General features: G+C 40.4%; 1 protein-coding gene across 3 annotated transcripts in view; it reads right to left on the minus strand.

The window, feature by feature from the left end:
• The window catches only part of chd4b (chromodomain helicase DNA binding protein 4b), a 53848-nt gene extending 36283 nt beyond the window's left edge, over positions 1-17565 (minus strand). For all 3 annotated transcript variants that reach the window (XM_073872255.1, XM_073872254.1, XM_073872253.1), the window contains exons 1-2: positions 17279-17565; positions 16645-16717 (exon numbers count right to left, since the gene is read on the minus strand). In XM_073872255.1, the coding sequence (XP_073728356.1) occupies positions 16645-16693 (49 nt within the window). In that variant the 5' untranslated portion in view covers positions 16694-16717; positions 17279-17565. The remainder of the gene's footprint in view (positions 1-16644; positions 16718-17278) is intronic.
• Between the last annotated feature and the right edge of the window lie 6639 nt (positions 17566-24204).

Here is a 24204-nt window from a genome sequence, read left to right on the forward strand (position 1 = left end):
AATAATAATAATAATATCCCTGAGCAATAGTAATAGTGATGCTTTGCATAAATGCAAGCACCACTAATAACTAGATAGGTACATTTCCTGAAGAAAATGTGAAGTGGTGCTTGCCGTGGCAAATTTCTGGGGACAGTATATGATTATACTTCCAGTTACAAGTAAAACGATCCAACCCCCATGTCTCTACGATGTTCTGATGCGGAGATATAAGGCTTTGTTTACTCTGTTGCTACGGTACAGTATTTGGTTGCTAGGGAAAAAATTGGCATCCCATAATGATCACACTCTGAGTCACGAGTCAAACGGTCCAACCCCCGTGTCTCTACGATGTTCTGATGCGGAGATATAAGGCTTTGTTTACTCTGTTGCTAGGGTACTGTATTTGGTTGCTAGGGAAAAAATTGACATCCCATAGTGATTACACTCCGAGTCACGAGTCAAACGGTCCAACCCCCGTGTCTCTACGATGTTCTGATGCGGAGATATAAGGCTTTGTTTACTCTGTTGCTAGGGTACTGTATTTGGTTGCTAGGGAAAAAATTGGCATCCCATAATGATTACACGCCGAGTCACGTGTCAAACGGTCCAAACCCTGTGTCTCTACAATGTTCTGATGCCGAGATATAAGGCTTTGTTTACTTGGTTGCTAGGGTACTGTATTTGGTTGCTAGGGAAAAAATTGGCATCCCATAATGATTACACGCCGAGTCATTAGTCATACGGTCCAACCCCCGTGTCTCTACGACGTTCTGATGCGGAGATATAAGGCTTTGTTTACTCTGTTGCTAGGGTACTGTATTTGGTTGCTAGGGAAAAAATTGGCATCCCATAATGATTACACTCCGAGTCATTAGTCATACGGTCCAACCCCCGTGTCTCTATGATGTTCTGATGCGGAGATATAAGGCTTTGTTTACTCTGTTGCTAGGGTACTGTATTTGGTTGCTAGGGAAAAAATTGGCATCCCATAATGATTACACTGTGAGTCACGAGTCAAACGGTCCAACCCCCGTTTCTCTACGATGTTCTGATGCGGAGATATAAGGCTTTGTTTACTCTGTTGCTAGGGTACTGTATTTGGTTGCTAGGGAAAAATTTGGCATCCCATAGTGATTACACAGTGAGTCACGAGTCAAACGGTCCAACCCCCGTGTCTCTACGATGTTCTGATGCGGAGATATAAGGCTTTGTTTACTCTGTTGCTAGGGTAATGTATTTGGTTGCTAGGGAAAAAATTGGCATCCCATAATGATTACACTCCGAGTCACAAGTCAATCGGTCCAACCCCCGTGTCTCTACGATGTTCTGATGGGGAGATATAAGGCTTTGTTTACTCTGTTGCTAGGGTACTGTATTTGGTTGCTAGGGAAAAAATTGGCATCCCATAATGATTACACTCTGAGTCACGAGTCAAATGGTCCAACCCCTGTGTCTCTACGATGTTCGGATGCCGAGATATAACTGTTTGAATTTTATGTTGCTAGGGTTCTCAAAAGTGGTTGCTAGGGGCGTGGCTTAATACCTATGTAAGGATCCTGAGAGACTGATTGGATGCCTGAGTAAAATGAGCCCACCCCCATGTCTCTATGACACTGTGTTGCAAAGATATCCATCTGGGCATTTTATAATGGCAGTCTATGGAAGATGTTGCTAGGGTGTCCAAAAGTGGTTGCTAGGGGCGTGGCTTAATAGCTCTGGGATGATCCTGAGAGACTGATTGGATGCCTGAGTGAAATGAGCCCACCCACTTATCTCTACGACACTGTAAAGCAAAGATATCCCATCTGGAACTGTTTTATTCCCTTATATGGGCATGTTTCCTCAATGGGAATTTTCGGGTGCCTCTTACACCCCAGGGGTACAACTTAAACCCCAATGTCATGTACGTTCTTACATAGCCTACCACCCTCTTTAAATTTAGTAACCCACATGTTTCTACAAAATCCTCACTCGGACCTATGACCCGTCAAAATTTTTGCAATGGTAAGTCTATGGGATTTTGCCCCATTGACTTTTCATTGGGCATTTTTGGGCACCTCTTACACCCCAGGGGTACAACTTACACCCCATTGTTATCCATGTTCTTACAGAGCCTACCACCCTCTTCAAATGTTGTAACCCACATGTTTCTATAAAATCCTCGAGCGGAGCTATGACTCGTCAAAGTTGGGCGCAATGTTAAGTCAATGGGATTTTTCGGGTGGTTTTTCGCCCCCCTTTCAGAAATCCTGCACCCGATCCCTTATAAAAGTCATAGCCACCATCTCTTCAATATACCGGTCGATTTGAGCCCTCCTTCATGGGACTACGGCAAACCGTGCGGGACGAGTTACGCGCCGAAAAAACGTGCAGACATAAGAATAATAATAATAATAATAATAATAATAACTAGATAGGTACATTTCCTGAAGAAAATGTGAAGTGGTGCTTGCTGTGGCAAATTTCGGGGGACGGTATATGATCATACTTCCAGTCACGAGTAAAACGATCCAAACCCCGTCTCTCTACGATGTTCTGATGCGGAGATATAAGGCTTTGTTTATTCGGTTGCTAGGGTACTGTAATTGGTTGCTAGGGAAAAATTTGACTTCCAATAGTGATTACACTCCAGGTCACGAGTCAAACGGTCCAAACCCCATGTCTCTACAATGTTCTGATACGGAGATATAAGGCTTTGTTTACTCTGTTGCTAGGGTACTGTATTTGGTTGCTAGGGAAAAAAATGGCATCCCATAATGATTACACTTTGAGTCACGAGTCAAACGGTCCAACCCCGTGTCTCTACGATGTTCTGATGCGGAGATATAAGGCTTTGTTTACTCTGTTGCTAGGGTACTGTATTTGGTTGCTAGGGAAAAAAATGGCATCCCATAATGATTACACTCCGAGTCACGAGTCAAATGGTCCAACCCCCGTGTCTCTACGATGTTCCGATTCGGAGATATAAGGCTTTGTTTACTCTGTTGCTAGGGTACTGTATTTGGTTGCTAGGGAAAAAATTGGCATCCCATAATGATTACACTCCGAGTCACGAGTCAAACGGTCCAACCCCCGTGTCTCTATGATGTTCTGATGCGGAGATATAAGGCTTTGTTTACACTGTTGCTAGGGTAATGTATTTGGTTGTTAGGGAGAAAATTGCCATCCACTAGTGATTACCCTCCGAGTCACGAGTCAAACGGTCCAAACCCTGTGTCTCTACGATGTTCTGATGCGGAGATATAAGGCTTTGTTTACTCTGTTGCTAGGGTACTGTATTTGGTTGCTAGGGAAAAAATTGGCATCCACTAGTGATTACCCGCCGAGTCACAAGTCAAACGGTCCAACCCCTGTGTCTCTACGATGTTCTGATGCGGAGATATAAGGCTTTGTTTATTCGGTTGCTAGGGTAGTGTATTTGGTTGTTAGGGAAAAAAATGGCATCCACTAGTGATTACCCTCCGAGTCACGAGTCAAACGGTCCAACCCCCGTGTCTCTACGATGTTCTGATGCGGAGATATAAGGCTTTGTTTACTCTGTTGCTAGGGTACTGTATTTGGTTGCTAGGGAAAAAATCGGCATCCCATAATGATTACAATCTGAGTCAAGAATCAAACGGTCCAACCCCCATGTCTCTACGATGTTCTGATGCGGAGATATAAGGCTTTGTTTACTCTGTTGCTAGGGTAATGTATTTGGTTGCTAGGGAAAAATTTGGCATCCCATAATGATTACACGCTGAGTCACGAATCAAACGGTCCAACCCCCGTGTCTCTACGATGTTCTGATGCGGAGATATAAGGCTTTGTTTACTCTGTTGCTAGGGTAATGTATTTGGTTGCTAGGGAAAAAATTGGCATCCCATAATGATTACACTCTGAGTCACGAGTCAAATGGTCCAACCCCTGTGTCTCTACGATGTTCGGATGCCGAGATATAACTGTTTGAATTTTATGTTGCTAGGGTTCTCAAAAGTGGTTGCTAGGGGCGTGGCTTAATACCTATGTAAGGATCCTGAGAGACTGATTGGATGCCTGAGTAAAATGAGCCCACCCCCATGTCTCTATGACACTGTGGTGCAAAGATATCCATCTGGGCATTTTATAATGGCAGTCTATGGAAGATGTTGCTAGGGTGCCCAAAAGTGGTTGCTAGGGGCGTGGCTTAATAGCTCTGGGATGATCCTGGGAGACTGATTGGATGCCTGAGTGAAATGAGCCCACCCACTTATCTCTACGACACTGTAAAGCAAAGATATCCCATCTGGAACTGTTTTATTCCCTTATATGGGCATGTTTCCTCAATGGGAATTTTCGGGTGCCTCTTACACCCCAGGGGTACAACTTAAACCCCAATGTCATGTATGTTCTTACATAGCCTACCACCCTCTTTAAATTTAGTAACCCTGATGTTTCTATGAAATCCTCGCTCTGACCTATGACCCGTCAAAATTTTTGCAATGTTAAGTCTATGGGATTTTGCCCCATTGACTTTTCATTGGGCATTTTTGGGCACCTCTTACACCCCAGGGGTACAACTTACACCCCATTGCGATCCATGTTCTTACAGAGCCTACCACCCTCTTCAAATGTTGTAACCCACATGTTTCTACAAAATCCTCGAGCGGAGCTATGACTCGTCAAAGTTGGGCGCAATGTTAAGTCAATGGGATTTTTCGGGTGGTTTTTCGCCCCCCTTTCGGAAATCCTGCACCCAATCGCTTATAAAAGTCATAGCACACCTCTCCTCAATAAACCGGTCGATTTGAGCCCGCTTTCATGGGACTACGGCAAACCGTGCGGGACGAGTTACGCGCCGAAAAAACGTGCAGACATAAGAATAAGATATAACTAGATATTAAAGTTTGAAGACAAACTTTATGTTGGCTTGAAAAAGCGTAGCTTGAACGTTTAAAACGGTTTGACAGAAGTTTAGTTTAGTAGGCTATCTGGCTGTTAGAATGTTTAAGTATGAAGGTAGCATGATTAACATGAAGTTAGCATGATGTTAGCATGATTAGCATGATGCTAGCATGAAGCTAGCATGATTAACATTAAGCTAGCATGATGCTAGCATGATTAGCATGAAGCTAGTATGATGCTAGCATGATTAGCATGAAGCTAGCATGATGCTAGCATGATTAGCATGAAGCTAGCATGATGCTAGCATGATTATCATGAAGCTAGCATGATGCTAACATGATTAGCATGAAGCTAGCATGATGCTAGCATGATTATCATGAAGCTAGCATGATGTTAGCATGATTAACATGAAGTTAGCATGATGTTAGCATGATCAGCATGAAGCTAGCATGATTAGCATGAAGCTAGCATGATGCTAGCATGATTAGCATGAAGCAACATGATGCTAGCATGATGCTAACATGATTAGCATGAAGCTAGCATGATGTTAGCATGATTAGCATGAAGCTAGCATGATGCTAACATGATTAGCACGAAGCTAGCATGATTAACACGAAGCTAGCATGATGCTAGCATGATTAGCATGAAGCTAGTATGATGTTAGCATGATTAGCATGAAGCTAGCATGATGCTAACATGATTAGCATGAAGCTAGCATGATGCTAACATGATTAGCATGAAGCTAGCATGATGTTAGCATGATGTTAGCATGATTAGCATGAAGCTAGCATGATGCTAGCATGATTAGCATGAAGCTAGCATGATGCTAGCATGATTAGCATGAAGCTAGCATGATGTTAGCATGATGCTAGCATGATTAGCATGAAGCTAGCATGATGTTAGCATGATTAGCATGAAGCTAGCATGATGCTAACATGATTAGCACGAAGCTAGCATGATTAACACGAAGCTAGCATGATGCTAGCATGATTAGCATGAAGCTAGCATGATGTTAGCATGATTAGCATGAAGCTAGCATAATGATAGCATGATTAGCATGAAGCTAACATGATTAGCATGAAGTTAGCATGATGCTAGCATGATTAGCATGATGTTAGCATGAAGCTAGCATGATTAGCATGAAACTAGCATGATGCTAGCATGATTAGCATGAAGCTAGCAAGATGTTAGCATGATTAGCATGAAGCTAGCATGTTGCTAGCATGATTAGCATGAAGCTAGCATGATGCTAGCATGATTAGCATGAAGCTAGCATGATGTTAACATGATTAGCATGATGCTAGCATGATTAGCATGAAGCTAGCATGATGTTAGCATGATTACCATGAAGCTAGCATGATGCTACCATGAAACTAGCATGATTCTAGCATGATTATCATGAAGCTAGCATGATTCTAGCATGATTAGCATGAAGCTAGCATGATTGTAGCATGATTAGCATGAAGCTAGTATGATGCTAGCATGATTAGCATGAAGCTAGCATGAGGCTACCATGATTAGCATGAAGTAAGCATGAGGTTAGCATGATTAGCATGAAGCTAGCATGATTTAACGTGAAGCTAGCATGATTAGCATGATGCTAACATGATTAGCATGACGCTAGCACTATTTGGCGTGCAGCTAACAAGATTTGACATGAAGTTAGCATGATTTAGCATGAACTTAACAAGATTTATTATGAAATTAGCATAAAGCTAGCATGAAACTAGCATGAAGCTAGTTTGACTTAGCATGGAGCTAGCATGAAGCTAACATGACCCAAAGACCCAACCCCCATGTCTCTATGATGTTCAGATCAAGAGATATAAGGCTTTGTTTATTATGTTGCTAGGGTGTTCATATTTGGTTGCTAGGGGCGTGGCTTAATGCCTCAATAAGAATCCTATTAAGACTGATTGGATGCCTGAGTATAATGAGCCCACCCCCATGTCTCTATGACACTCTGGTGTAAAGATATCCATCTGGGCTTTTTATAATGGTAGTCTATGGGAGATGTTGCTAGGGTACCCAAAATTGTTGCTAGGGGCGTGGCTAAATAGCTTTGGGGCGATCCTAAGAGACTGATAGGATGACTGAGTAAAATGAGCCCACCCCCATGTCTCTACAACACTCTAAAGTAAAGATATTCCATCTGGGACGCTTTCATTCCCTTATATGGGCATGTTTCCTGCCCCATTATAAGTCAATGGGAAATTTTGGGGGCCTCTTACACCCCAGGGGTATAGCTTACACCCCATTGTGATGTATGTTCTTACAGAGCCTGTCAGCCTCCTTAAATGTGGTAAGCCACAAGTTTCTACAAGTTTCTTACTCACAGCTATGACCCGTCAAAGTTTGTCTCAATGTTAAGTCAATGGAAATTTTGGGGTGTTCGAGCCCCCCGTTTAGGAATTCTGAAGGTCCCATCAGTTAGAAAAGATATAGCACACTAAGTCAGAGCAGTCTGAAGGTCTGTGGAAAATTTGGTGCATGTAGCTTGAAAGCCCTAGGACGAGTTAGTGTCGGAAATTTAGTCTCAGAAGAAAGCGGAATAATAATAATAAAAATAAGTTTAATAGCAATAACAATATATTGGCTTTTTCAAAGCCAACATAATAATAATTATAATAACTAGATATTAAAGTTTGAAGACAAACTTTATGTTGGCTTGAAAAAGCGTAGCTTGAACGTTTAAAACGGTTTGACAGAAGTTTAGTTTAGTAGGCTATCTGGCTGTTAGAATGTTTAAGTATGAAGGTAGCATGATTAGCATGAAGTTAGCCTGATGTTAGCATGATTAGCATGAAGCTAACATGATGCTAGCATGATTAACATGAAGCTAGCATGATGCTAGCATGATGATAGCATGATTAGCATGAAGCTAGCATGATGCTAGCATGATTAGCATGAAGCTAGCATGATGTTAGCATGATTAGCATGAAGCTAGCATGATGCTAGCATGATTAGCATGAAGCTAGCATGATGTTAGCATGAAGCTAGCATGATGCTAGCATGATTAGCATTAAGCTAACATGATGTTAGCATGATTAGCATGAAGCTAGCATGATGCTAGCATGATTAGCATGAAGCTAACATGATGCTAGCATGATTAGCATGAAGCTAGCATGATGCTAGCATGATTAGCATGATGCTAGCATGATTAACATTAAGCTAACATGATGTTAGCATGATTAGCATGAAGCTAGCATGATTAGCATGAAGCTAGCATGATGCTAGCATGATTAGCATGAAGCTAGCATGATGCTAGCATGATTAGCATGAAGCTAGCATGATGCTAGCATGATTAGCATGAAGCTAGCATGATGCTAGCATGATTAGCATGAAGCTAGCATGATGCTAGCATGATTAACATGAAGCTAGCATGATGTTAACATGATTAGCATGAAGCTGGCATGATTAGCATGAAGCTAGCATGATGCTAGCATGATTAGCATGAAGCTAGCATGATGTTAGCATGATTAGCATGAAGCTAACATGATGCTAGCATGATTAGCATGAAGCTAGCATGATGCTAGCATGATTAGCATGATGCTAGCATGATTAGCATGAAGCTAGCATGATGCTAGCATGATTAGCATAAAGCTAGCATGATGCTAGCATGATTAGCATAAAGCTAGCATGATGCTAGCATGATTAGCATAAAGCTAGCATGATGCTAGCATGATTAGCATGAAGCTAGCATGATGCTAGCATGATGCTAGCATGATTAGCATGAAGCTAGCATGATGCTAGCATGATTAGCATGAAGCTAGCATGATGCTAGCATGATTAGCATAATGCTAGCATGATTAGCATGAAGCTAGCATGATGTTAGCATGATTAGCATGAAGCTAGCATGATGCTAGCATGATTAGCATGAAGCTAGCATGATGCTAGCATGATTAGCATGAAGCTAGCATGATGCTAGCATGATTAGCATGAAGCTAGCATGATGCTAGCATGATTAGCATGAAGCTAACATGATGTTAATATGATTAGAATGAAGCTATCATGATGTTAGCATGAAACTAGCATGATTCTAGCATGATTAGCATGAAGCTAGCATGGTTCTAGCATGATTAGCATGAAGCTAGCATGATTCTAGCATGATTAGCATGAAGCTAGCATGATGTTAGCATGATTAGCATGAAGGTAGCATGAGGCTAGCATGATTAGCATGAAGTAAGCATGAGGTTAGCATGATTAGCATGAAGCTAGCATGATTTAACGTGAAGCTAGCATGATTAGCATGATGCTAACATGATTAGCATGACGCTAGCACTATTTAGCGTGCAGCTAACAAGATTTAACATGAAGTTAGCATGATTTAGCATGAAGTTAGCAAGATTTATTATGAAATTAGCATAAAGCTAGCATGAAACTAGCATGAAGCTAGTATGACTTAGCATGGAGCTAGCATGAACCTAGCATGACCCAAAGACCCAACCCCCATGTCTCTATGATGTTCAGACCAAGAGATATAAGGCTTTGTTTATTATGTTGCTAGGGTGCTCAAATTTGGTTGCTAGGGGCGTGGCTTAATGCCTCAATAAGAATCCTATTAAGACTGATTGGATGCCTGAGTAAAATGAGCCCACCCCTATGTCTCTATGACACTCTGGTGTAAAGATATCCATCTGGGCTTTTTATAATGGTAGTCTATGGGAGATGTTGCTAGGGTACCCAAAATTGTTGCTAGGGGCGTGGCTAAATAGCTTTGGGGCGATCCTAAGAGACTGATTGGATGACTGAGTAAAATGAGCCCACCCCCATGTCTCTACGACACTCTAAAGTAAAGATATTCCATCTGGGACGCGTTTATTCCCTTATATGGGCATGCTTCCTGCCCCATTATAAGTCAATGGGAAATTTTGGGGGCCTCTTACACCCCAGGGGTACAGCTTACACCCCATTGTGATGTATGTTCTTACAGAGCCTGTCAGCCACCTTAAATGTGGTAAGCCACAAGTTTCTACAAGTTTCTCACTCGCAGCTATGACGCGTCAAAGTTTGTCTCAATGTTAAGTCAATGGAAATTTTGGGGTGTTCGAGCCCCCCGTTTAGGAATTCGGAAGGTCCCATCAGTTAGAAAAGATATAGCACACTAAGTCAGACCAGTCTGAAGGTCTGTGGAAAATTTGGTGCATGTAGCTTGAAAGCCCTACGACGAGTTAGTTGCCGAAATTTTGGGGGGAGAAAAAGAATAATAATAATAACTAGATAGGTACATTTCCTGAAGAAAATGTGAGTGGTGCTTGCCGTGGCAAAATTCAGGGGACCATATATGATTATACTCCGAGTCACAATTCAAATGGTCCAACCCCCGTGTCTCTACCATGTTCTGATGCGGAGATATAAGGCTTTGTTTACTCTGTTGCTAGGGTACTGTATTTGGTTGCTAGGGAAAAAATTGGTATCCACTAGTGATTACATGCCGAGTCACAAGTCAAACGGTCCAACCCCCGTGTCTCTACGATGTTCTGATGCGGAGATATAAGGCTTTGTTTACTCTGTTGCTAGGGTACTGTATTTGGTTGCTAGGGGAAAAAATGGCATCCACTAGTGATTACCCTCCGAGTCACAAGTCAAATGGTCCAACCCCGTGTCTCTACCATGTTCTGATGCGGAGATATAAGGCTTTGTTTACGCTGTTGCTATGGTACTGTATTTGGTTGCTAGGGAAAAAATTGGCATCCACTAGTGATTACCCGCCGAGTCACAAGTCAAACGGTCCAACCCCCGTGTCTCTACGATGTTCTGATGCGGAGATATAAGGCTTTGTTTACTCTGTTGCTAGGGTACTGTATTTGGTTGCTAGGGGAAAAAATGTCATCCACTAGTGATTACCCGCCGAGTCACAAGTCAAATGGTCCAACCCCCGTGTCTCTACGATGTTCTGATGTGGAGATATAAGGCTTTGTTTACTCTGTTGCTAGGGTACTGTATTTGGTTGCTATGGAAAAAATGGCATCCACTAGTGATTACAATCTGAGTCATGAGTCAAACGGTCCAACCCCCGTGTCTCTACGATGTTCTGATGCGGAGATATAAGGCTTTGTTTACTCTGTTGCCAGGGTACTGTATTTGGTTGCTAGGGAAAAAAATGGCATCCACTAGTGATTACCCTCAGAGTCACGAGTCAAACGGTCCAACCCCCGTGTCTCTACCATGTTCTGATGCGGAGATATAAGGCTTTGTTTACTCTGTTGCTAGGGTACTGTATTTGGTTGCTAGGGAAAAAAATGGCATCCACTAGTGATTAACCTCCAAGTCACGAGTCAAGCGGTCCCACCCCCGTGTCTCTACGATGTTCTGATGTGGAGATATAAGGCTTTGTTTATTCGGTTGCTAGGGTTCTCAAATTTGGTTGCTAGGGGCGTGGCTTGGGAGTGGCCATTGATGTGCCCAATTGTTACACCCCTAGTCACAAGTAAAACGGTCCAACCCCCGTGTCTCTACGATGTTCTGATGCCGAGATATAACTGTTTGAATTTTATGTTGCTAGGGTGCTCAAAAGTGGTTGCTAGGGGCGTGGCTTAGTAAGTATTCAAAGATCCTGAGAGAGTGATTGGATGCCTGAGTAAAATGAGCCCACCCCCATGTCTCTGTGACACTGTGGTGCAAAGATATCCATCTAGGCATTTTATAATGGCAGTCTATGGGATAGGTTGCTAGGGTGCCCAAAATGGTTGCTAGGGTAACCTTACACCCCATTGTGGGGTACGTCCTGAAAGAGTCTAGCACCCTCTTCAAATGTTGTGACCCACATGTTTCTACGAAATCCTTGCTCAGACCTATGACCCGTCAAAGTTTTTCCCAATGTTAAGTCTATGGGATTTTCGCCCATTGACTTTTCATTGGGCATTTTTGGGCACCTCTTACACCCCAGAGGTACAACTTACACCCCATTGTGATCCATGTTCTTACAGAGCCTACCACCCTCTTCAAATGTTGTAACCCACATGTTTCTACAAAATCCTCGAGCGGAGCTATGACTCGTCAAAGTTGGGCGCAATGTTAAGTCAATGGGATTTTTCGGGTGGTTTTTCGCCCCCCTTTCGGAAATCCTGCACCCGATTGCTTATAAAAGTCATAGCACACCTCTCCTCAATAAACCAGTCGATTTGAGCCCGCTTTCATGGGACTACGGCAAAGCGTGCGGGACGAGTTACGCGCCGAAAAAACGTGCAGACATAAGAATAAGATATAATAATAAGTATGAGGAATAGTAATAGTGATGCCTTGCATAAATGCAAGCACCACTAATAATAAGTTTAATAGCAATAACAATATATTGGCTTTTTCAAAGCCAACATAATAAGTATGCAAGATAATAATAGTGATGCCTTGCATAAATGCAAGCACCACTAATAATAATATCCCTGAGGAATAGTAATAGTGATGCTTTGCATAAATGCAAGCACCACTAATAATAATAATAAGCTTAGATCGAAGAACAGTATGTTGGCTTTGTCAAGCCAACATAATAATAATAAGTTTAAATACAATATCAGTATGTTGGCTTTGTCAAGCCAACATAATAATACGTAAGTCCCAGTAAGTCCTTATGGATCTGAAATCACTGTTAAGGGGGTCGCACACCGGACGCGCAGCGCCGCATCGAGTCGCGTCAAGGACAACTCGAGGGTATCGTAAACCGGAAGTGCACATTAAATAGCTCGAGCTTAGTCGGATAGCGTCTCCTTCAAAATGCAAAATATACGTTAGCAGCCAATGTTAATCGTTAATGATTTGTGACAAATATGATGTTATTTAAAGGTATAGCGGAAGATTTCCGTTTTCCGAGTGGATCATCAAGACTATTGGTCATCCCAGATGTCAATCATTCTGATTATATGTTGACGTATAACCGTCGTACGTGCTCGCCTCTAGGTTCGCTTGCTGCGCATGCGCACTTTCACGCGTATGTGTGTTGTGCTACGGTTTCAACCATTCATTGAAGCTAGGGATGCTCCGATCAGGATTTTTGCAGGCCGATACCGATCACCGATTTGTTGTCTTCGTGATCGGCCGATACCAATGCCCATACCGATTTTTTTTTAAGCTTATATGCAAGCTCTTTGATGACTGTAACTTTAAAAAAAAATTCTAGATAAAGTAATACCACAGATGTTGCCTTTGTTATATTACTTACAGAAATAGAGAATCAAATAAATTAGCACAACAAATATTTCTTCTGCAAAGAGAAATTTAATATGCCTTTAAAAAGGCTTATGTCTGTAAAAACTAATGAAAATAAAACACTTCACAGTCTTTACTGTATGAATTAAATATACACGCATTCATATGAAGTACAACAGTTCTTTAGTGAAGAGCAGAGAGTGATTTTATTGAGAGATGATTTAGGTTACTGTAGCTTTAAGACTTGACAGAGATCGCTCTGTTCACGTGCACTGATGACAGCCTGCTGTGTGTGCGCACGGCGGGTGTATGCAGACGAGAGCAGCTGTGAGGAAAATGAAGGTTTAAATGCTCAAAACTTTAAAACACATGCAAATAATAAACTTTCGGCATGAGGATGCAATGTCCGCGATTGATATGTGTTGTATACCCTGTTTGATGGCGTGTGAAGACGGGTCGCGCTGTTAGGACCGGACCGCGTCCTCATAGCAAATACACATATCTCTGTAAAGGCAAAGAGAGAAATGCACATCTGCACGTCGCTCATGAGCCACGGGTTATAAAAATGCTCTCACTGCGTAAAAATGGTCTCTAAATGCAGCCGCATTGAGGAGCCATATGATGACAAAAGTAAACAGAAAGATCGGCTCACGAGATCGGCAAATTTAACGAGGACCGATCGAGTCATTTAATGCCGTTATCGGCCGATACCGATCTGCGGCCGATCGATCGGAGCATCCCTAATTGAAGCTGTGTTTTTTTTTCAAAATGTCTGAGGGTCGCAAGAGAAAAAGTGTCTACGAATTGTATGACAAGAAGAGAAAGGACTATAAAGAAAGAAACAAGACCAGAATGTTTATGGGAGACTATTTCACACGCTGGCGTGAGCTAAAAGGACAGGTTGGGCACAAAGGTACATTTTGTCATGCTATTTGGAGAAATCCATTTAAAATCACTGCTAGTAAAAGTTGATGTAAGCTATGATTAGCGATGCTAGCCCTGGCACAAGTCACGAACCGCACAGACACGGTAAACTTAACATGCCGACCGAAATTTGTAAACATGATTTTTCATGATTTTCACCAAAGTTTAAAGCCTTCCAGAAAATGTTCTTCTTTGAATATATAAACATACAATATACCAAATAAAAGAACAGACCCTCTGCTTTCAAACAAAAAAAACGTTTCTTCCTACCTTCAGTGGTTCTTTTGTAATCAGCTTTTGAATATGGGTAGGTTTCTGCAAAAATACCACATTTTGAGAAAAAAGCAGAGATAATTCCATTTTTGTGACGGATTTTTCATAGAGATCCCATTCAGAGTGATCTTTAAAACATACACGGACATGCAGCTGCTTGCCATAGGGCAATACTTCCGGGTTTAAAAGGTTGCGGAAGTGCGCCACCTGGTGGATAATAGCGGTATTGCGGAAAGACGGAAAATCTCGTCATTGGCGGGGAAGCGTTTTCTCTTAATTCGCAGACAGGCGCCACAATGTAAGACAATGTGTTTGATTTGTTTAGAACAGCGCTGAGCTGCGCGTCCGGTGTGCGACCCCCTTTAGTTTGAGTCATTTATAACATGCATTTGAAAAAGCAACACTGGTAAAACAATCATTAAACATACTCTTTATTACCATGAAAATACCTGAAAAGATTTGAAGAACAACAATATAAGTATATCCTTAAGCCATTTCTGGAGCTGTGTGTATGGTTCTTTGTCTGCAGCACATATTGAGCTTCTGCACGAGAGCGCCCTCTGGCTTTTGGATGTAACAGCATTTCACCATACTTCGTAAAGAAGCATAGCAAGCATCATCGGCCGATATATCAATGCAGCCCTAGTTCCTACCTTAATTTAGACAAATTAATACATACCTATCTTTTTTCAATGCGTGCACTTAATGTTGTACAGCATGTCGTGAATGTGTTAGCATTTAGCCTAGCCCCATTCATTCCTTAGGATCCAACCAGGGATGAATTTAAAACATAAATTTTTTCCCTATTTAAAGACTGTTACATGAGTAGTAACACGAGTAAGTATGGTGGCACAAAAATAACGTGGCGATTTTATAAGCGGATAAAAAATGAGAACTATATTGTATTGCGGAAGAGCACTTATATAGTAACATCATTACTCCTGCCTTCTCCCCCTTTTGGTCAAACTTCTGTTAATATTACTGCACCCAAAGTTGAAGTGCTGCAAACTAACTGTGCGTTCAGGCCGCCACCGGCGAGAGCGTCAATAAAAGCTCTGGCTGCCCTGCCAACGACGCTAAAGAAAAGGTGTAGTGGACGCTCTGATGCTCGAATGCATTTTCTGTACTCCTCTCAGGCAGAGGTTTACGCCTTCAGATTGGTTGCCGCCGAACAGTTCCGCCTTCCGATTGGTTGCCGCCGAACTGCGTCATAGCTCATTACCATAAAGTTTAGCTGATTTCAACTCTCCTCGACGCTCACGCTGTACATGACGTGCCGCTGCTTGCCGGAGCTCGCCGCTGGCTCTCATTGAAAATGAATGACTTCCGGCCACTTTGACGCTCTCGCCGGTGGCGGTCTGAATGCACAGTAAGTGCTCTTTCTGCCATACAATATAGTTCTGATTTTTATTTTTATTCATTTATTTTTTATTTTATTTTGTGCCACCATACTTACTTGTGTAACTACTTATGTAACAGTCTTTAAATAGGGAAAACATGGAAGTGTTTGGTGGCTTCTAAATTCATCCCAGTTTGGATCCTAAGAAATTAATGGGCCTAGGCTAAATGCTAACACATTTACAACGCGCTGTACAAAGATTAAGTGTACGCATTGAAAAACGATAGGCATGTATTAATTCGTCTAAGTTTAGGTAAGAACATTGTAAAATATTGAGAAACGGTGGTGTTTTCCTTTAAGAGGTAACATGCCACATCAATTTAGACATTCAGACTTTTAATAAGACAGTCTCATTTCTGTTTCTTCCTGGCTAGGATATACGTATTCTGTCCAAATATGTCAACAACAGTGAAAACTGGGACATGGCTGTTGCTTTAGAATTCATTCATTCATTATAAGAGCTCTGTTGATCGGCTGCACTACTGTATCAACGCCACCATTACCCACAGCGGCCAGAAGAGGAGAGCAAAACAAATTGGTTTGACACACTATGCTAAACAATATTTCACACGAAATGGTGGTTACAGTACAAAAACGAGGCATTTTCGCTTTTCAGATATATAAGGAGTATGTAACAAGATTGGTTCGTCTTTTATTTTATTCGCAGCTGTTTTTACTTCGGCTTGACGACAGAATCAGGAAGTGATCCGTTTAGCATGTGATGAGTTTTGCACGCAGCAAACTGTAACTGCATTATAAACTGATGCTTTGTTTATTTGTCTTTATTTGTGAGGCAATACAATGTGAAAGCACGTGGATCGGTTAGTGCATTAGATAAACATTCAAGAGCGTTTAAAAACAATTGTTATGAAGTGACAGCAGGTGTATCTAACATAATTCTCTAATGAGTGATCACATTGCCCAGTATTTTGACATGTCAAAAGGTAGCCTGCATGTTTTGACTCATTTGGGAAGGTTACATAATGGCGTGATGTTGTAAATGGTGGTCCACGCTCTTTTTGGGACATATCAAGTTATCCTGTTTAACGAGTTCGCCTTACCATCCCTCATGTGCCCAAACTGGTCGCGGTCATCTTCACTCCCCGACATTATGCTTCAGGAAACGTCTGGACCCTTGATAAAACAGAAAGTAAAATATTTGGTCTGGATTTTAGCCGGACCCCATGTTGACAGACAGATAACTGACAGGGAGGCTAACTGTGTGTAAATAAAATCAATTAATGACGGTGGCATTTTGCAACTACAACACAGCATTCAAACGAGTTTGCCTCCGTCGTGTGATTTCGGCATTTTTCGTGAACTTTCTCGTAATAGAAGGCAAAACTTAGCTGTCAATCAAGTTAGCAAAGCTAGCAAACAGACTCAAGTGATCCGACTGCGGGGGAAAATGGCAGCCGGTTGGATGAGTTGAGTTAAATCGCTTATCTGTCTTCATACCTGCCCTTTAAAACTTTGCTTAAGAAATAAAACGCGGAGGTCGCGAGGCCCCCGTCAAACGCCATATGGCGGTTTTTCAAAGCGACGTGACGTAAGTAAAAACAATTATAAGTTAGCAATAACATTAGTTAGTTTGTTTGTTTACTGTTTACATTGCATAAATCACCGAGTTATTTTATATATTTCACAGCAGGCGGTCCGATACTGTTTGGAGGTGGGTGGGAGGATTTGACTTACAGGTCAGCCCAAGGTGTAGTTAGTCCACGGTATGATCAGCTTTAATCTGTCGCGAATCCTCAAGTCAAACGCTAAAGATAAATAGCTATCACCGAGAACTGCAAAAGCCTCTTTAAAGGTGTAAATATTTGGGATACGTCGTCCACTCTTCTCCCCTATTCCCAGCGTTAGTGACCACAAGCTAACATCCTCACATACACACAAAGAAAATCGGGGGGGTGACGAGACATCCCATAATAATCCCAGGCACGCTCCCCCCTCCCTACAACACTCACTCAACTCTGCATAGTTACCTCGCAACCTACAGACCATCATACTCATCACCCTCCACACACACTAGCAGCAAGTACACGCTGCCTTCCCCTTTCTTAGTCCCTGCCCCCTTAGCAACCACGTTGCTATGGAGACACTGCCCCCTCCCGCCCTCACGAACATCCCATAATAGTCATAAGCAGGCCGCTCTGACATCCCATAATAAACACAAGTCCTAAAAGAGAAGGAAGAGAAAAAACAACACCAGTCACATGGTCTCCAGGGAAACCCCAGGCTGCTGGAGACAGCCCATAATATTCTGCGACTGTCCGTCCACCTGGCTGGGTTTGTTGTGTACCCTACGAGTGAAGAAATGCCTGCAAACATCTGGATAGAAGTCAACGTATGATGTAGTGCACAAGACTCCAGCTATCTGTCAAATGCCAAGCAGCAGCTACATGAGTGACACTTACAGTTGTAGAAGTGATGAAATGTCAAGTTGTAGCAGTTGGCTTTTTATAGTCACGTATCGGCCTTAAGTGGAAAGATGGATTCGAGTAATACGTTTGTTTTAAGATGGCAAGCATAATAATAAGTAATGCTCGTGTAAACACTCACTTTTATGATGCTTTTGGATGGGCTGTGACAGCACTAAAATGAAATCTCGCACATAAAACTCTCTGAATCAGAGGTTCACTTGTGGGTCGCAGAGTGGGATAAGGTGGGCCACGCATATACACAAAAGCTCAGTTGGTAAAGCATTATGCTAGCTTTGCAAAATGACATGGGTTTGATTCCCAGAAATTCACTGTAAATCAATTTGGTTAAAAGTGTAAATGTAAAAAACCTTTTAGTTTAATTATTGATTATAGGAATGACAACTGTTTTGATCTTACTGTAGTTACTTTGATAGTTTCATTTTAGAAAAGAAAACCAAAACTTTGTTTCCCCCATATTTCCATTTAAAAATATTCTTGCGAAAGATTATACCTTTAGGTGTTTATGTGGGTTTGAATTGAAAAAGTTTGGGAGTCCCTGGTCTAAACTATACACACTCTAAAAATGCTGAATTATTTTCAACTCGGCATTGGGTCAAAAGGGACGAACCCAACCAGTGCTGGGTTGTTTCAACCTAACGGCTGGGTTGACTTCTCTTCTGAAGGGCGCAAATTCAAAATATACGTTCGGAGTGTCATGTGTGTTGCTCGTCATTTTAAAATATGTGTTGTTTGTGTCATGTGAACCATGTGCATCACGTGTTTTGTCAAAATAAGTGCCGGTTGCACACTCGTCGAAAGGGTTTATGATAAAAGAGACGTAATACTTTATACGTAATACTCGCAAGACACTAACTTAACACTAAACTCTGATTACACATAAGATTAAATGAGTATCTGGCAAACACGAGCATCTCTTTTATCATAAACTCATTCATTGACATTTTGAAATGACGAAGGCCTACATACATGTTGTGACAAGCTTCGCATCATGCGGCCTCGAAAAGAAGTCACCGACTGCCACTGAAAATAACCCATCATTTTCGTAGTGTTTAGTTATCGTAACGTTGCTTATTTTGGAAATGCACGCAGAAATTCACCCAATTGAGATGTGTCTGTGATCATTTTGTGTGAGGGGTGCATCAAGAGATATCTAGTTTTGGGAAAATAGATTGTTTTAATTAAAAAATCTATTATTGTGTATTCATTTTTATTTATATTTAATTCATTTTATTCATTTAGATGAACTTGACATTCACAAATACAAATAAATAATATTTAGCAGATTTCCAGCTTTGCAAAAATGCTAGAACTGACCCTAATCCTCGAACATATGGGTCTGATCTAAGCATGTTGACATTGTGAGGAACCACATTAGTCTGACATATCATCAGATTAAAGGCAGTGCAGTGTTGATGTGCATCAGTCTTGCTGACAAAATATAATCGATTTTCCATCAGAAAACTGCATGTTTTCTGGAACAAACTTCTGTGAGTTTGTTAAAATTCAATGCAAGAAGATTGTTTTAAGCATTTATATAGCAGACAATTGAATTTGAGTTCAGTAAAATTCAGTTGACTTGAAATAAATTGGGTTGAATTGTGTATAACATACCCAGAAAACGACCGAATATCTGCTGGGTACAGTAATTTATTAATACTCATTTTTGATGTTCATATCTTATAAATATCATAATTTCTTAGTAAAATACTTTTTCTAAATGTTTGTGGGAATCAAAATAGAGTCAAAGACAAAATATAATCCTTACAAGTGATAACGTTCAGCTCAGTTTTACAGTTTTTTATAGCAAACTTATTCTTTAAAGGTCACGTTCTTCCTGATCCCATTTTTCAAACTTTAGTTAGTGTGTAATGTTGCTGTTACAGCATAAATAATACCTGCAAAATGCTAAAGTTCAAAGTTCACTGGTGTTAGGGTTAGAGTTGGGTTTGGGTAGGGATGTCATTTTATGTAAATCTAACCCTAAACCGAAGCCACAATGGTAAGAAATTAGGACAAAACAGCTGAGTAACCAATACGTGATAATCACACAAAAACAGGAATTCGTTATACGAACGCGAAAAAATGCAGAAAAAATTACGTGACTATATAACGAAATTTCATAAGACTGGGCTACAAATCACAACACACTAAACAAGCTACACAATCAGAACTCATTACGTATTTCTGAAGGAGGGACTTCATAGGACAAGGAAGACATCAGCTGTTTTTAGGACAGTGAAAACAGCGGTATACAGATAAGTAAATTGTGTGAAAAATACCATGTTTTTTACACATGAAACATGAACACGTTATATTGGGCAAATTAAACACAATCAAAGGTTCAAAAACACAGGAAGAACGGGACCTTTAAAGACACAAGAAGCACTAAATTAATTTAGTTCCATTATGTTCATGGCGAAACAATGAATCTTTTACATTACAAAAAGGAGATAATTAAAACCAACAGGTACAACATATTAATATTTAATTAATTTTTTATATATGTACTGGAAAATGCAGTATGAAATATGCAGTATTTTTGTCAAATTAACATATATTTTCATGCTACTTTAACTTAAAAAATTAAGTTAAACCATTTCAACTTGATTTGATAAGTTATGTCAACTTTTCATAGGCCAAAACTTATAATAGTAGGTTGAATTGACTTGAATTGACAAAACAAAGTTTTTACAGATGCTAAATTTTTTACAATGTGTACACATTTATCTAATCAGATATATTATGGCTGGTTCATAATTTTTTTTACCTCTAATAACATTAGGTCAAAGGGGCTTTCGGTTCAGTCAGTTCATCTTTATGTTTCATTGTCCCCAAACTGAATGTTTGTACGGAGCCCCTAAGGGGACATGGAGCAAAAATTTAATAAAGTTTAGTATCGCGTGCGCACGTGAAAGCGAAAGTTTCATGCGCATACGATAGATTCACGTGCTCATGCAATAGATTCACATCCGCACTCGATAGATCCACGTGCACACGCGATAGTTTCACATGCGCACGCGAAACTAAACGTTAAAAAAATTATGCCCATGAAGGTTTCGTGTGAGCACATGAAAGTTTCACGTGAGCACATGAAACTAAACTTTTGATTTTTTTACTCCAATGTCACCTTAGGAGCTCGGTAACTTCTAGTTCACGATGCACATGCGAAACTAAAATTTATTTAATTTTTGCTCCATGTCCCCTTAGGGGCTCCGTAAGAAGTCACCCCTTATGATGCCTGTATTTTATCTCTGATTCTAAGGTTCATTCCTATAAACATTTACTGCAGCTTTTCATATGTTCCATATAGGAGAAATCACTCCACGTTTCCCTTTTGCTCTTGATATTGTCCTATCCACTTGGATGTGCCCTGTTCTACACATCACAGCGCACATCTCTTCTGTTCAGCATGCATCAGTGCTTCAGGTGCATGCCCCCCACCACCCCCAAACACACACATACACTTGTCTTATATGTACACTCTTCTGCTTAAAGTAGATCAGTCACCATGGAGATGTGATGGGGGTTGGGGGGGCAGATATAGCTCACAATCATGGAAGACTTAGGGAGGGTGTCACCCCACAGCCCCCAGACCTCACCTCCACATCCAACCTACATCCCATAATATTCTCATGAGATCAGAGGAATGTTAGCTCTACAGACCTAGTTTAAAACGAGCCGTCTCTATGCATGTGCTAGAGTAAGGCAAGGTAAAGATAGATTGTTTCAGATGATAAACCATGTCAACCCTCCAACAAGCACACACACACAACCTCACCTACCCTTTTTAAATGAGCAGTGAGGACATCAAGTGGTGGGATGGAACTGCAGAACTCCAAAAACAAATTTACAGCAAGATCTTATTTTTGCTCCTGTATAGACAAGAATGAAGTGAAAATGAATGTGAATGAAAATGAAAACATTTACTGAGTTGTTACATAATACAGAGTGAATAGTATGATCTAGATATGGATGAGTATAGGATGGGTTGGGTGTTTTTGGTTGGAAGCTGTAATTTTTATTCCATTATATCCTATCAGTGGTCTGTAGTAATTCAGGTCAAGCATTACAGAATGAGGTCAACAAGCCATCCAATAATAATCATGTGCTGTCCTGTAGTACCCATGCCCTACCAGAATACACTCTGAGATGCACAGATTTTGAAATTGAATATGTTCACATCTATTTATATCTATATAAATCTATATATACCATATCTATATACATATATATATATATATATATATATATGTATATGTATATGTATATATACACACTGGTGGCCAACATTATTAGAACACCTGACAGATCTGAAAATATTGACCTAAAACATGATTTCATTTCATAATGATGCTTGCTTTGCACAACAAAATATCAGAAGTGAGTCAGTTTTTATCAAAACATTAATATTTGGTATGTCCACCTTTTGTAGCACACCTCTCTGGCATTTAGTGTCAATATATTTTCTCAGATCCTTATGTTATTGCATGCCTTTTGCAACTCATTTCCTTTGAATGTATAGGTGCAGTTTATTTTCCAACTCGCCCTAAATTTGTTTGATGGGGTTGAGGTTTGGGCTTTTAGAAATAAAACACAAATGGGAAAAATACTCCTGGAATCTCTTGTGTCTGCATCGTCCTGTGACGTACAAACATGTATTATATATTCAAAATACAGTAATGTCTTAGTTAAAATTCTATAAATTCCAAATGTTTTCTGTATAAATGAAAAATAAAATTGTTCCAATGAGCATCTGTTTCAAATAAAAAAAGCAAATCAATATAGCAAATGTCACAAATTTGCTCACGTTTTATTAGCTAAAATGTTGTCAATATTTTTCATAATTTCTTCCTCATTTGTATGATCTTATTTATCTTTATCACATAATGACTATTGAGGGTCATGGTCTAGCACAGGTGTCCATCTGTGTCCACCTGGTAAATCACACAAAACAAGCACAATTAGCCACTGTGACATCTCAGATGAGAGTGTAAAACAGGTCCTGACACAAGGGACACTGGATATACAAAGAAGAGATTTTATTTATGGCTGCGGGGTGAGCAGATCGAGAGATGAGGAGAAGAGAGGCGCCGGACATGACATGGGGCGCGGGTCGTCATGGTGTTGCCGGGGGAGATGGTGCAAGACGTCACTGTAAAGGACGGTGGACACAAAGAGAGAATACGACGAAAAGAGGGGTAAAAAAGTGCAAGGGGGAGATAGGGGCACTGCGAAAGGCCTTGATTCTGTAAGGGGCCACATGTTATTTATAGCTATGCCTGCTGAGGTGTATAAAGGTTTGATGGTGAAGGGGTCAATGACAAATAGAGATGACAGAAAGGACAAATTTGTTGAAATTAGACATGGAATATTTGGAATATTGGTTACACCACATTGACCTTTAATAAAAAAAAATTAATTCTTATTTTTAAAATAAGATCTTCATAAATCTTCATTTTATAATTATTAATAATAGGTTTACTAAAATCAACTTATTCCAAAATGTTTTTTATTAAGAAATGTCATTTAAATAAAACTTTCTGTTTACTAATCTCAAGACAGAAAGCTCAACAAGCGTTATTAAGTCAAAATAAAACAAACAAAAATTATCAAAAAAAAGTGCTTAAATGTATTTCAGTCATCTTTGCATGAAATGCATTATTTGTATTTTTGTGTATAATATAGATATTTTTTTGTATAATGTATCCAATCCAAATATGATGATGATGTTATGCACCCTTTTTCTCACAAACAGAAACTTTGTCCTCCGGAATACATTTCTTACCTATAAATGCTTACTAAATGAAAGACGAGTTGGATTATACTGAGTCACAAATCCTGCGTATAGATCTATGAACTCCATGATCTTGTCCATTCGTTTTTCTCTCTCCAGTGATTTATCAGCCTCAGTTCTAATATTTGTCAGCACTGTGTTTTCTTCTCCTTGTCTAAATGTCATCCCTTCTTCGAAGACAATATGGAGAGAGAGAAAGAGGGAGCAGGGCAGAGGGGGAGGATACTCGTAAAAAGAGCAACAAAAGTTTGGGAAAATTAAACATTAGGTAAGACACGTCCACACAGTGCCTGTTCCAGGACAGGTTTGTGCACCCTTCCCTTGCTGTGTTCTATCTATCGGGTTATTTATTGTTAAGGCACATATTTCCCATTCAATTT

Source organism: Misgurnus anguillicaudatus, chromosome 10 (genome assembly GCF_027580225.2).
Source record: "Misgurnus anguillicaudatus chromosome 10, ASM2758022v2, whole genome shotgun sequence".
Classification (NCBI taxonomy): domain Eukaryota; kingdom Metazoa; phylum Chordata; class Actinopteri; order Cypriniformes; family Cobitidae; genus Misgurnus; species Misgurnus anguillicaudatus.